Consider the following 15812-nt stretch of genomic DNA (forward strand, 5'->3'; position numbering starts at 1 on the left):
TCTCCCACTCACTATAATCATTTGTTTTGAAACTCTGTTCCTCATTATAACATGAGAAATAGGCGGAGTAGGATAATCAGACCTTCAAGTCTACTACAACATTCAATTAGATCACGGCTGATTCATCTACTTTAACATCATAGAAATTTGCTAATCTAATTTCACATCTACAAATCAACTTTAACATCAAAAGAAGGGTGGCATGGTGGCTCAGTGGTTAGCACTTCTGCCTCATAGCACTAGACAAATGGATTAGCCTTGGGAAATGCAGGGTTACAGGGATGGGGTAGGAGTGGCAGTAGATTGCTCTTCAGAGAGTCAGTATGGACTCACTGGGCCAAATCATCTGCTTCCATATTTGGGGGTTCTATGATTCTATCATTTTCCTTCCCCATCTCTATATTTTTGTTCTATAAAAATCTATCAACTTCAGCCTTGAACATATTCAGCGACTGAGCTGACACAGTACCCCAGGGCAGAGAATTCCAAAGATTCATCACCCTCTGAAGAAATTCCTCATAATTTCAGTCCTAAATGGCTTTCCCTTATTCTGAGACTGTATCCCTTGGCTCTAGGATTTTCAGTTAGCAGAGACATGGTGCATTTACTTTGTCCTCCTAAGAATTTTGTAACTTGAATTGGGAAAAAATACACATTGTATACAATACAGTTTGCACTTGTCCATTATATAGGGAATTTCAGAGAACAGTTAAAAGCCAAACACATTGCTGTGGGTCTGGAGTCACATATAGACAGAGAGGGTAAGAATGACATTGGGAAATCAGTTGACTCTTCAACAATGTTTTATTTTCAAGGTTACCTTTACTAAAAATCAAATTTTAATTTAATTATTTGCATTTAAATTCCCCAATTAGTCTGCTGGATTCAAGCTCACATTTCTGTACTATTCTCTGGAATACTAATGCCTTACAAATCCATAGTGCAAGAGTACTGTAGCAAATTATTGCATCCCTTCATCAATTTTACCTTTAAGCCCTGTACACTTTCTATTACACAGATAAAGAGGCGTCAAAAAGCACCTGAATCCCTCAATATCCAATTAGATGGCAATGTTATTTTTAATGCAAAACTGAATGCTGCTCCAAGTGTAAAATTAACATTGGAACTTGATTGTAGATATGTTATCAACCATGTGAAACTTCTCTGAGCTATGAAATTCATTCTGCTGTTCAAACCTAAACTAAATAAATATCAAAAAGTGAATAAAATATCAAAATAAGCAGAATTATAAGAACTACAAATGGATATGAAAACATCACAATTTAAAGGATGCGCATTGAGTGAATTGTGTCAGAATTATTGTTGGGGTTTCACAAAACTCTCAATGGATCTCTTAACAATGGGAAATAAATAGAATGCATTCAGATTTGCATTTATATGATCTCAGGAAAAAAATCTGAAGTAATTCAATGCATAATATCTTTGTTTATGAGCACCTGGGATGAATTAATCATTTGGAATATTGACTATTTTGTGACACATCTCAATTTCAAATCTATGTGCATCTTATAAGATTTCCAATTGCCCTTTTACTCTTCTGGTAAATGAAAATAATCAGATTGGATGTTTAACATCTGCTGCAATGCTGATCAATGCAGGTCTTTTGAACATTCAGGTGATAATTCAATTAAACTATCATGCATTCAGAGCCACACACAGCTTACAAATGCCAATGTTTTCCCAAAAAAGGTAGCATCTGGCCACAAATGCAGTCCAAGGTAAGCCACAGGGACAGGGCAGATGGAGTACAATGGGCTCTGATGATGATCTAACTTTTATATTTTTCTTGACACGGATATTTCCCAGTACAATCACTTCTGAAGTTAACCCAGTAGCTCGTGACAGGATTACTAAAATCCAGTGATATTGGCAGGTTATTTAAATTTTATAGCACAATAGCAAGGCCAACATATGTAGTCTTTTATGGCCTTGTCAATTGAAAAGGATCAGATTATTTAGTGACAGGTGTTCACTTAGAGAGAGAAAGAGCGAGTTAAAATTCATTTTAAAGCCCAAGGTCACTGACAATCAACCTTCTAAGGATCTGAATATAATTGTATAATGTATTCCTTTGATCTCTGGAGTGTCATTTTGAATAAGATCCAGAAATAGCTTGATGAGCCAAACCGTCTCCATCATCTGTACTTATTACTGATTTTTATGCTGAATTCAAGATGTCTCCACTTACATCAAATTCTACTCACCTATCAGAGCTATCCCACCTAAGTTAAACTCTAACTTCATTCTTCATCACCGTTGGTGATACCTGCAGCTGCCTGGGCCCTATCCTCCGGAATATCCTATCTTAATAATCAGGATGCAAGATAGCAGTACCTGATATTGACTGGAAGGGTGATTAACGCAGCCAGGTGATTGTATGTTGAACACTGGAACAGAGCAGGACTAAGTACTGGCACCTGTAGCCAGCTCTGCCATTCAGCCAAATTGTGGCTGATCTGATCTGTGAAACTCATCATCACAGAACGTGTGGAGGCATGAGTGTATTTATTACAGACATAGATAGGTTCTTGATTGGTAAAGGAATCAAGGGGTACAGGGAGAAGGCAGGAGAATGGGGTTGAGAAACGTAATAAGCATGATTGAATGGTGCAGCAGATCCAATGCGCCAAATGGCCTAATTCTGCTCCTATATCTTATGGTCTTACGGAGGCCGCAGCACTGACCCTTAAGGTATTCCAATAGTTACAGTTTACCAAAGTGAAACTGGCTCTTACGTTGACTCTATTTCCTGTGAGTTAAGCAATCCTCTATCATCCCCAACATCAGTATCCAGTATGGCTCTCAGTGACTTCATAACACTGGGGTTAGCTTACTGGTAAACCATTAGCAATGAAACCTATCTGTACATTAACGATAGTTACTACCTATACAGGCTAAGTATGTTCTTTGGCAATTTGCATAATGAAGGGATAGTCAACATGGTTTTGTGCGTGGAAAATCATGTCTCACAAACATGATTGAGTTTTTTTGAAGAAGTAACAAAGAGGATTTATGAGGGCAGAACGATAGACATGATCCATATGAATTTCAGTAAGGTGTTCGACAAGGTTACCCATGGGAGACTAGTTAACAAGTTAGAGCTCATGGAATACAGGGTGAACTAGCTAAGTGGATACAGAACTGGCTGAAAGGTAGAAGACAGAGCGTGGGTTGTTTTTCAGATTGGAGGCCTGTGACCAGTGGAGTGCCACAAGGACCAGGCTGGTCCACTACTTTTCATCATTTACATAAAAAAGTTGGATGGGAACATAGAGAACATATCAGAGAATGATCAATGAGAAGGTAGGGCCAATCAGGGATAGTGGAGGGAACTTGGGCATTGAGTCTGAGCAGATAGGGGAAATCCTAAATGAGTTTTTTGCTTCAGTTTTCATCAAGGAAAGGGAACTTGAAAATGAAAACTTAGAGGAGCTGTGATACAGTCTTGACCAGATCAAGATTGATGAAGATGATGTGCGAGAAATTTTGGAAAACATTAAGATTGATAAGTCCCCAGGGCCAGACCAGATTTATCCTCGGCTGCTCTGGGAAGCGAGAAAGAAGGTTGCTAAGCCGATGATGAGGATATTTGCCTCCTCACTCTCCACGGGAGTCGTACTGGAGGATTGGAAGGAGGCAAATGTTGTTCCACTTTTCGAGAAGGGTAATAGGGAAATCCCTGGCAATTACAGACCAGTCAGTCTCACGTCTATGGTCAACAAAGTTGTGGAAAGAATTCTGAGGGATAGGATTTATGACTTTTGGCAAAGCATAGTGTGATTAAAGGCAGTCAGCATGGCTTTGTGAGGAGCAGGTCATGCCTCACAAATCGTATCGAGTTCTTCGAGGAGGTGTCAAGACAGGTCGACGATGGTCGAGCAGTGGATGTGGTGTATATGGATTTCAGCAAGGCATTTGATAGGGTTCCCCATGGTAGGCTCATTCATAAAGTCAGGAGGTATGGGATACAAGGAGATTTGGCTATCTGGATTCAGAATTGGCTGGCTGACTAAAGGCAGAGAGTGGCTGTGGATGGAAAGTACTCTGCCTGGAAGACAGTGTTGAGTGGGGTCCTGCAGGGCTCTGTTCTTGGGCCTCTGCTCTTTGTAGTTTTTATAAATGACTTGGATAAGGAGGTTGAGGGGTGGGTTAGTAAATTTGCAGATGACACAAAGGTTGGAGATGTCATCGATAGTATAGAGGGTTACAGCAGGCTGCAGTGCGACAGACAGGATGCAGAGCTGGGCTGACAAACGGCAGATGGAGTTCAACCTGGATAAATGCGAAGTGATGCATTTTGGAAGGTTGAACTCGAACGCTGAATATAGGATTAAAGACAGGATTCTTGGCAGTGTGGAGGAACAGAGGGATTTGGGTGTGCAAGTGCATAGATCCCTCAAAGTTGCCACCCAAGTGGATAGGGCTGTTAAGAAAACATATGCTGTTTTGGCTTTCATTAACAGGGGAATCGAGTTTAAGAGCTGCGAGGTTTTGCTGCAGCTCTGCAAGTCCCTGGTGAGACCACACTTGGAATATTCTGTCCAGTTCTGGTTGCCGTACTATAGGAAAGATGTGGAGGCTTTGGAGAGGGTGCAAAGAAGGTTTACCAGGATTCTGCCTGGACTAGAGGACTTGCCTTATGAAGAAAGGTTGAATAAGCTCAGACCTTTCTCTCTGGAGAGAAGGAGGAAGAGAGGAGACCTGATCGAGGTCTCCTGATCAAAACAATGAGAGGAATAAATAGAGTCAATAACCAGAGACTTTTCCCCAGGGCAGGATTGACTGGTACGAGGGGTCATAGTTTGAAGATATTAGGAGGGGGGTATAAAGGAGATGTCAGAGGTAGGTTCTTCATGCAGAGAGTTGTGAATGCATGGAATGCGTTGCCAGCTGAGGTGGTGGGGACATTTAAGCGACTGCTGGACATGCACATGGATAGCAGTGAGTTGAGGGGTGTGTAAGTTAAGTTACTATATTTTACATTGGGATTAAGTCTCAGCACAACATCGTGGGACTAAGGGCCTGTTCTGTGCTGTACTTTTCTATGTTTTATGTTCTATAGGAGGTATAGTTAGTAAGTCTACAGATGCCACCAAAATTGGAGGTGTAGTGGACAGTGAAGAAGGTTACCTCGGATTACAACAGGATCTCGATCAGATGGGCCAAATGGGCTGAGGAGTGGCAGATGGAGTTTAGTTTAGACAAATATGGTGTACTACATTTTGAGAAAATAAATCTTCGCAGGGCTTATACACTTAATGGTAAGGTCCTTGGGAGTGTTGCTGAACAAAGAGTGCAGGTTCATAGCTCCTTGAAAGTGGAGTCTCAGGTAGATAGGATAGTGAAAAAGGTGTTTGGTATGCTTTCCTTTATTGGACAGAATATTGAGTATAGGAGTTGAGAGTTCATGTTACAGCTGTATAGGACATTGGTTAGACCACTGTTGGAATATTGCATGCAATTCTGGTCTCCTTTCTATCGGAAAGAAACTTGGAAGGTGTCAGAAAAGACTTACAAGGATGTTGCCAGAGTTGAAGGATTTGAGCTATAGGGAGGGGTTGAATAGGTTGGGGCTATTTTCCCTGGAGCATCGGAGGCTGAGGGGTGACCTTATAGTGGTTTATAAAATCATGAGGGGCACAAATAGGATAAATAGGCAGGTTGTAGGACTCCGGAACTAGAGGGCATAAGTTTAGGGTGAGAGGGGAAGGATAAAGAAGAGACCTAAAGGGCACCTTTTTCACAGAGAGTGGTGTGTGTGTGTGGACTGGGCTACCAGAGGAAGTGGTGGAATCTAGTACAATTGCACTATTTAAAAGGCATCTAGATGGGTATATGAAAAGGAAGGATTTGGAGGGATATGGGCCGGGTGCTGGCAGGTGGGACTAGATTGGGTTGGGATATCTGGTCGGCTTGGACAAATTGGACTGAAGGATCTGTTTCTGTGCTGTACATCTCTATGACTCTAAATAATTAATTCATTGTTATTATTAGTAGTAATTATTAAAAGAGGGACAGTGTTGTGCTTTGATACAAAAATACCAATGCATGGTATTATATTATCTATTGGTTTCTAAAATGGCTGAGATTTGGGCTAGTGGTATCAACTGCCAACATGTGCATTATGTTATGAACTGAAAAATAAATTAATTGGTGTTTTAGATGTGTAATTAGGAATCTTCTTATTTTTTAACTTTGGTGAATCCAATAGTTTACCTTCAGGGTAAAACTAGCCACACAAGACTCAGATGACCTTTGTAACAGTTGGAGCATAATGTAAAAATCTCCTTGCAGACTGTAGATGCATAAAGTGTAGGCTTGCACTGGACACATTTATACTTTAATATTCAGATTATTAACATATAGATCCATTGTAAAATTTAGAGGAAGGAAAATAAATTGTACCTTTATCTTGTTGAACCCAGCCTGTTAACTTCACATCACAAAGCTGATTCCTCGAGTTAAATACATTAACTGAAGAACTGGAGGACATGAGATTCATAATTCGGCTGAACTTCCAGGCAGGAATCCATTCATCTTCTATAACATCTGATAACCTTGGAAAGATGTAAAATATCGCCTATAAGATGGAGCAGGAGAAGAACAAGAGGAGCTCAGAGACCAAGGTTGTCATCTCAAGTTCTTTTAAAATAACAAAGTAAAGGGACAGAATTTTTTTAAAAATCAGTACTCTTTTGTTTTTAAATCACTTGTACTTTATCTTGATTAATTGTCAGTTTAATAAATACTATGCCTATTTTCCTCTAACACTGAAATCTATGGCCTCAACCAATACCACAGCCAGACTTCAATTAGTTATTGCTGATTCTTTACAATGATCAAATGCTGGAGTCGATGTTTTACTGTTTGCCTAACTGGAATGATAAATTTCCAAAGATACTCAAGCATTCATGTTTATATGAAAGTGAGAAATAGAACAGGTAAGCTATATGACTTTTTGGATTGTTGTGCCATTCAATTAGATCATGGCTGATCTCTGTTGCAAGTCCAATTTCCCAGATCATTTATGTAGAACTGAAAATAAGTAACAAATTTCTTTCGTTTGTATGGCAAACATTTGCTAGGCTTTCCAGCAGTGGACTAAGACTTTATTTAGTATGACCCTGCAGCATCAGTAATTCCAAACATGGACAAAGCCAAGTCAAGCACTGATGCATTCACGGTGAACTTCCAACCTCTTTCAGGGTATGATTGCATTTAACAGACAAAAGAAGAAAGCAAGGAGGTATGCACAGGTGGGAGGAGGGGGTATTTGGAAGAGAAGCTGATGTAATTAAAGATCCCACATAATCTGTTTTTGTCATGTTGATTGAGGGATAAATATTGGCCAGGATATTAGAGAGGACCCTCCTGTTTTTCTTCAAAAATAGCCTTCAAATCTAATATACCTATCTTTATGAGCAGACAGCTCATTGGTTTAATATATCATCTGAAAGATGGCACATTTGGCCCTCAGTATCCTATTAGAGTGTCAGCCTTGATTCAAGTCCAAGATTGGATTGTTTAAGTCTAAGAATTGGATTTAAACCTGGATCCTTAAGAACATGGTCCATTGAGCCCATTGAACCTGGTCAGCTATTCAATTAGATCATGACTGAAATACACCTCAATGCCACTTTCCAACACTACCTCCATATTACAAAGTCACTAGTCTCCAGAAATCTATTGATTTCTATCTTTAATGTGCTCAATGACTGAGATTCCACAACTCTTCGGGGCAGGAAATTCCACAGGTTTGCCATCTTCTGGGCGAAAAATTTCTTCCACATAAAGTCTTAGAGATGTACAGCATGGAAATAGACCCTTCGGTCCAACTCATCCATGCCAACCAGCAATGCTACATTAATGTAGTCCCATTTGCCAGCATTTGACCCACATCCCTCTAAACCCTTCCTGTTAATATACCCATCCAAATGCCTTTTAAATGTTGTAATTATACCAGTCTCCATCACTTCCTCTATCAGCTCATTCATACACGCATCACCTTCTCCATGAAAACGTTGCCCATGAGATCCCTTTTAAATCTTTCTCCTCTCACCTTAAACCCATGCCCTCTAGTTTTGGACTCCCTCACCCTGGGGAAAGGACCTTGGCTATTCAACCCATCCATGCCTCGCATGATTTTACAAACCTGTATAAGGTCACCCCTCATCACTTCTTAGTTTTAAATGGCCTAAACCTCATTCTGAGATTATATCCTAAATTTTCACCTCACCAGCCAAGAGTTACATTCAATGTACAACCACTTTGACACACCCAACAAGAAGCTTGGAAATTTCAATGATATCACTTTCCACTATCACAAAACTTGAAAAGGAACCTCAGCTCTTTGTGATTTTTGTAAATGATGTGGATGAGGAAGTGGAAGGATGGATTAGTAAGTTTGTCGATGACATGAAGGTTGGTGGAGTTGTGGATAGTGTGAAGGGCTGTTGTAGGTTGCAATGGGACATTGACAAGATGCAGACCTGGGCTGAGAAGTGGCAGATGGAATTCAATTTGGAAGGTCAATTTTGAATGCAGATTATAGGGTTAAAGGCAGGATTCTTGGCAGTGATGAGGAAGAGAGGGATCTTGGGGTCCATGTCCATAGATCCCACAAAGTTGCCACCCAAGTTGATATGGTTGTTAAGAAGGCACATGGTGTGTTGGCGTTCATTAGCAGGAGGATTGAGTTTAAGAGCCACGAGGTTCTGCCCCAGTTCTATAAAGCCCTTATTAGACTACACTTGGAATATTGTGTTCAGTTCTGGTTGCCTCATTATTGGAAGGATGTGGAAGCTTTAGAGAGAGTGCAAATGAGTTTACCAAGATGCTCCCTGGACTGGAAGGCATGTCTTATCAAGAAAAGTTGAGGGAGCTAAGGCTTTTCGCGTTGGAGTGAAGAAGGATGAGAGATGTACAAGATGATGAAAGGCATAGATAGAGTGTATAGCCAGAGACATTTTTTCAGCGCGGATATGGCTATTATGATGGGTATAACCTTAGGGTGATTGGAGGAAGGTTTAGGGGAGATGTCAGAGGTAGGTTCTTTACACAGAGAGTGATGGGTACATGCAATGCCAACAGTAGTAAGCAAAGTCAAATACATTAGGGACACTTAAGCGTTTCTTGGATGGGCACATGGATGATAGTAGAATAGAGGGTATATAGGTTAGTTTGATCTTAGAGTAGGACAAAAGGTCAGTACAAATTCGAGAGCTGAAGGGCCTGTACTGTGCTGTACTGTCCTATGTTCTATAATACAGTTTCCTCAACCTCTTCTCATAGTGCCACCATCCCGTGAAGCAGTCTGGTAAACCTCTGCTTCACTCCTTCTTTGACAAGCATATCCTCCCTTAGATAAGGAGAGCAAAACCATACACAATACTCCCAAGAGTCGGTCTTACTAAAGCTTTATACAATTACAGAAAGATATCTTTACCTGTATAATATTTGCTTTCCTTACTGATTGCTGGGTTTGTAAGGTAACTATTTTGTGACTCACAAACAAGGTCATCCATGTCTCTCTAGATACCAACACTCACACCAACCTCAACATTTAATTAACATTCTATGTTTTTATACTAAAGTGGGAACTTCACACTTATTCACATTATATTCAATTTGCCATATTTTTGTCCATTTCCTTGACTTGTCTATAATGTGACACCCACAAATATTTTTTGGAAATAAAATAGGAAATTGAAGTTTTGGGCAATGCAGCTGTTTGGAATTCAAAGACCAACAATATAACTGTGTTGTGCTTTACTTATTGTTTACAAAAGTTCAGGTTACCTTTGGAAAAGCAGAGCTGTTAACAGAGAGATAAGATAGATTTGTCAGTTTTAACGTACAAATGGGTGGAAGGCACAATGCTTTACAGGTTGCCTTGCAATGGCCTTTGGACTGGTAAGTTCATTTTACCACAAATCAGGGAATAGTAAACTTGGAGAGAGACTTTCAAGAACTCTGCAGCAAAGAGATCTCTCTCTCTCGCTCCTGGAAAGGAAAACCACTTCCAATTATGAAGAAGTTGGCAAGGAAACAGTGTGCTCTCTCTCTCGAAGTGAAAAAACAATTATAAAAACTCTGAAAACTGAATTGCCAGCTCAATACAAAAAAGACCAGGGTGTAAGTCACCAGCTACCCAAACTGAGCATCCTGCATTACTCTATGGCTGACAGCAGCATGAATTTGTTTGCAGAAACCAAAAGAACTGGGAAAGTCAGTTTATTCCAATCTTGTGGTCTGGATTCTTCATTCATAAACTGTTCTTTTTGCTTGGTTTTCCACCTATAATAACTCTTCAGAATTGTATGTCCTGTCTGCTTATGAGTTTGGATTTAAAGGGGAGTAAATTTGCCTAGTAGTAGTTAAAAACCTGTTTTGCCTCTTGTTAAAGACTAGGTCCAAATAATTAAGTTTTTGCATTTTTTGATGAAACCTGGTGGGAGTTTCTCTTTTGTCCTGATAACATTAAAAATAAATTCAACCATCTTGTTGATTCATTTGGACATTTACACTTTTGGGATGTCTCATCGAGTAGGGGTTTTGATTCCATAGAAAATAGGAGCAGGAGTAGACCATTCATTCCTTGGACCCTGCTCCATCATTTGATGCAATTACAACTGAGTATCCACCTCCATACCTTGTTCCTGCTTTCTCTTCACACCCATTCACCACTTTAGCCTGAAGAACTATGCCGAACTTCATCTTGAAAACATTCAATGCTTTGGCCTCAACCATTTTCTGTGGCAGACAAGTTCACAGACTCAACACACTCGGTGAAGAAATTTCTCCTCAGATCAGTCCTTAATTAACTATCTTTAGACTGCAACCCCCTAGTCTGGACTCCCTGGTCCGCTATAACATCCTTCCTGTATTTACCCTGTCTGGTCCTGTTAGAATTGCATTGACTTTTGAGAGATCACATCTCATTCTTCTAAACTTCAGTAAATATACTCCAAAGCAATCCAGTCTCACTTCATACATGATTCTCAGAAATTAGTTTGGTAAACCTTTGTTGCACTCCTTCCACAGCCAGAACATCCTTTCTCAGTTAAGGAGATCAAAACTGCATACAACACTCCAGCTGTGGTCTTCTGGAAAACACAGCAGGTCAAGCAACACCTGAGGAGCAGGAGAATCGATGTTTCAGCATAAGCCCTTCATGCCTGATGAAGGGTTTATACCCGAATCGTCAATTCTCCTGCTCCTCAGATGCTTCCTGACCTGCAGTGTATTTCCAGCACCACTCTGATCTCCAGCATCTGCAGTCCTCACTTTCTCCTACAGGTATGGTCTTATCAAGGCCTTATTCAACCAGTATACTCATTTGGTCAGAGTCATAACAAAGGCCATTTAAAGCCTCTTTGCATCTTCCTCACAACTTACATTCCCATTTAGTGTTGTCTCATCAGCAGATAAGAAATTACAATTTGACTCCACATCCAAATCATTTATTTAGATTGTGAACAACTATGGCTTTGCCACTAATGGTTGCAAGCCACTGATAATAGCCTGCCATCTTCAGAATGGTTTGTTTATTCCTACACTGCCTTCTTCTGTTAATCAATTCTCAAACCTGATTAGTAAATTATCTCCAAACCCATGCACACCAACTTTGCCTATCAACCCATGAAGAAGCTTTTCAAAAAATCCAAATACATCATGCATTGCTTCTTCTTAAAGCAATGTTATAAGCAACATTCCCAAAAACTTCCAGAAGATTTGCCAAACATGATTTCTCTTTCAAGACGGCATGCTGGCTCTCCCTAATTTCCCATTTTCTTTCAAGTGTCTCATAATTACACTCTTTGGAATAGATTACAAAATTTTTCCTCCTACTGACATCAAACAAACTCTAACTCTCCATTTTCCCTCCTTAAATAGTGGTATTATATTCGCTTCCTACCAGACTGCATTCTTTGAAGGATCTACAGAATTTTGAAAGAAAACCAGTAATGCACTATTCCTATGGCCACCACATGCAACACTCTGGGATGAAGCTCATTTGGTCTGAAGATTCATCATGCTTCGATCCAGTTAACTTTTCAAGTTTACCTCTTGAGAAATGCTAATTGCTTTCAATTTCTCAGTGGTCTAGTATTTCTGTGAAATTTTCAATATCTTCTTCCATCAAGACGCTCACAAAGTAATTGTTTCGTTTCTCTGCCACATTCATGGAATGAGCTCACATTCTAACAAGCCGATTTTTTCTTCTCATATACAAAAAGATGTGTTTCCAGTCTGACTTATGCTTCTTTCTCGCTAGTTTGTGTTCATTTTTTTTTCCCCCCTCACCAGTTTTGTGATCATTCTTTGCTGGATTCTATAAGTGCTTCCAATCCTCAGGCTTACCACTTTTTCTGGCATCTTGAAAAGTTACTTCCTTTGATCTAATGTAACCTTTAACTTCTTTTATTAGCCATGGGGGTTTTACAGGAACATATATTTATTGTAGAGCATGTAATACCTCAAAATACTTCATCGTTTCAAAAGGTTTAGATAGAAGATCCCAGTTTCCAAATTAACTCCATTGAATTCAAACTTGATGCAAAATTCTACCTAATTATGGTCACTATTTACCAAAGGTTCCTTTACAGCATTCATTAAGAAGCCCTCTGTCATTCAGAAAGTCGTTCTTCAGTGTATAAATCTAAATTAACCCAATCCCCAGTTGGTTCTTCTATGTACTGTTCCAAAAAGCTATTTTGTGCATACATGAGGAATTCATCCTCCACAGCAGTAGCACTGATTAAGTTTACCCAGTCTTTACACAAACTGAAGTCAACTAGGAGAAAGTAAGGACAGCAGATGCTGGAGATCACAGTCGAGAGTGTGGTGCTGGAAAGACACAGCAGGTCAGGCAGCATCCGAGAAGCAGGAGCATCAACATTTCAGGCATAAGCCCTTCATCATTCCTGAAATGTTGATTCTCCTGTTCCTCAGATGCTGTAAACTGAAATCACCCAGTACTTCTATATTAACCGTGTCACACGCAACTCTAATTTCTCTGACTGAGGCAAAAGGGTTACCAACTGCGCCACATCCACTAGCACCTAAACAGAAATGGACAAATCACTCGTGATCTACTAGCTGGAACAAACTCATTAACTACATTTGAACAACATAACTCAATATCTATCAGATATACATGAACAATGAGATTCCAATGTTGAGTAGGGCTGCCTGTTTTAAACTGAAGTCACTACACATTGATGGAGAAAAGTTGAAGCCTCTACGTTGCATTTGACGGTGGTTGAATTTGACTCTGGAGCTTTGCATCTTGATTAAAAACAGATTCAATAAAACATTTTACCAAAACACAGCTATTAAAGAAATCAGGAATATCTTCAGCACCTCTTCCATACCTCTAAACTGTAGTCTTCTAATGGTTGAAATTTTCTAAATAAGAAATGGTCCTGAATTCTCTGCCAGTTCTTTCCAGCATTCCTTGAAGGAAGAGAAAATAAAACATTATCACAAAAAAGAAGTTCAAACAAATAAAACTGTCCAATCTTTCAACGGACCCACAAACTAAAATTGTCAATTGAAAATTAGAATTTTTTTTTGTTAAATACATTTATGAAAGCAATAAATAATTATAAAACGAAGGACTTTTCTATAATCTGATGCACAACCATCTGCTCCCAAACATAATAAATATTCATAGCGCCAATCTTTGGGTGGTGCTTGATACAGGTACAAAATATGGAGGCATTCTCCTTTCTCACATCAAATGTAAACCAGAATCCCCATGTCAATTATTCAAATATCCTCAGCATATCCTCAGCCACCCAAAGGCTTCTGTGCGGTACTTCTTCTATTCCTACATCAAAAGACATAAGGAGTGCAAATGAAAGTTGGGACTCACTTTCTCTTACTTACCCATAGTCTATGAAGTTAAACTGAAGGGCAAGAGATTTACCTGAAATTACAGCATTGCAATAGCTGTGGTAGAGACATGTAAGCAAGTTGCTTGACTTGGGCCACACATGTCGAGTGAAGTAAACAGTAAGAGGATGATAACAAAATATTAAAATGTCTTAGCAAGTTTTAGTGTCCCTAAGTATTTTTAAATGATTGCTGAACATTTGCACAGATGTACAATTTTACAGAATATTCTTCCTAAAAGTGCAACTACAGATAAGTTCTCAGGCCTTTTTAGACAAACGATAATTAACTTTATTAAAAGAAAAATATAAGCTTGCCTCATACCAACCCTGCGGTTTGCTTGTTTCCAGCTTGTTCTAGACAAGACTCAATAATCGGTGCCAAATATTGCAGCTCCTTGTCTTCAACCTTTGACTGTAAACATGCCTCCCAAACATGCTGTAAGGCAAGGAGGGCATACAGTCGCACACTGAAGTTGTGGTTTAGACACCATGGCAATACCACACCCAAAGCTTTCTTCAAATGTTGGTCCTAGTTCGCGAGACAATTTAAAAAAAATGTCAATAGAAATTGGACCGACATATTTCTAATTAGAAACTTCGTGAAATAAATCACCTCGAGAAGGTGATTTAAATCATGCACTAGCTTTGCAATTTTAATCTGGTTATATCTCATTTACTATGGTTCTAAATTTAAATATTTGAAAAAATATGAAAGTAAACAAGTAAAAAATGCACACTGTAAAATTAAAAGAGGAATGACTCAGTCTATCCTATCAAAGTCCTCATTTTCATTCAATACATATTAAATATCACTGTTCACAATACATCTTCCACACAGCTTAGTGCACAGGACAGAAAATTATCCATCTTAGAATAATGTGCCTCTTTAAAAGGAGACCAGGGACAGAATTTTTTTGTTTTGAAAAACTGCAAATGAGGTTTCCTGCCAAGGAAGAGTGAGCCTTACTTTGCCAGGATTATGATTTTAGAATCAAGACTCCAAACTCAGCATTACATATATATTTAATATGTGCAACACATAAATATACGTATAAATATAGACAGAGTCATAAAGCATGGAAACAGGCCCTTTGGTCCAACTCGTCCAAGCCGACCAAGTTTCCCAAACTAAACATTGCCTGCATTTGGCCTTTATCCTTCTAAACTTCACCTATTTATGTACCTGTCCAAACTTCTTTTAAAACTGTACACACAACTATCACTTCCTCCGGCAGTTCATTCCACATACAAACCACCCTGTGAGGGAAAAAGCTGCCCCTCAGGTCTCTTTTAAAGCTTTCTCGTCTCACCTTAAAAATATGCCCCCTTGATTTGAACTCCCCCTAGGGAAAATACTTTTTCTATTCACCTTATCTACGCCCCTCATGATTTTATAAACCTCTGTAAGGTCACCCCTCAATCTCACATTCCAATGAAAAAAGTTCCGGCTATCCAGCCTCTCCTTATAACTTAGAACTCCATTCCTGGCAAATCTTCTCTGCATCCTCTCCAATTTAATAATTCCTTCCTGCACATGGTACTTCTGTTACTCATTTCTGATATAGAAATGCTTTGTCTCTATGTTGTGCTCCATAACATAAAAGTCATCAGAGGTCAAAAAAGGCAAACTGAGCACAAGTACATGCATCATACCTGAGATAAAGGTTAGTGCACAAATGCAGGATTTAGTGTAGTTGATAAGAGGTAGACAATCAACTATGGTCTTATTGAAGGATGCAGAAAGCTTCTCCTACCCTTATTTCTAATGCTATTGCAAGTCAATTAGACATGCTCATACTCAGCTGACTGCCTTTAGATCTGAGCTTTGTATTTGAATGTTGACTCCAGAATTACAACAACATTCCTACAGGTCATTGTAAATTCATTTGT

General features: G+C 39.3%; 1 protein-coding gene across 3 annotated transcripts in view; it reads right to left on the bottom strand.

Moving 5' to 3' along the window:
- Positions 1–15812, bottom strand: part of tarbp1 (TAR (HIV-1) RNA binding protein 1) — a 200479-nt gene that overhangs the window by 56193 nt on the left and 128474 nt on the right. The window contains exons 24-26 of one of the 3 annotated variants that reach the window (XM_060831275.1): positions 14249–14451; positions 13398–13479; positions 6427–6601 (exon numbers count right to left, since the gene is read on the bottom strand). In XM_060831275.1, coding sequence (XP_060687258.1) covers positions 6427–6601; positions 13398–13479; positions 14249–14451 — 460 coding nt within the window. Of the gene's footprint in view, positions 1–6426; positions 6602–13397; positions 13480–13760; positions 13856–14244; positions 14452–15812 lie in introns of those variants that run through there. The other 2 variants (XM_060831276.1, XR_009645110.1) reach the window with 2 other exon arrangements.

The sequence above is a fragment of the Hemiscyllium ocellatum genome, chromosome 10 (assembly GCF_020745735.1).
Source record: "Hemiscyllium ocellatum isolate sHemOce1 chromosome 10, sHemOce1.pat.X.cur, whole genome shotgun sequence".
NCBI lineage: Eukaryota > Metazoa > Chordata > Chondrichthyes > Orectolobiformes > Hemiscylliidae > Hemiscyllium > Hemiscyllium ocellatum.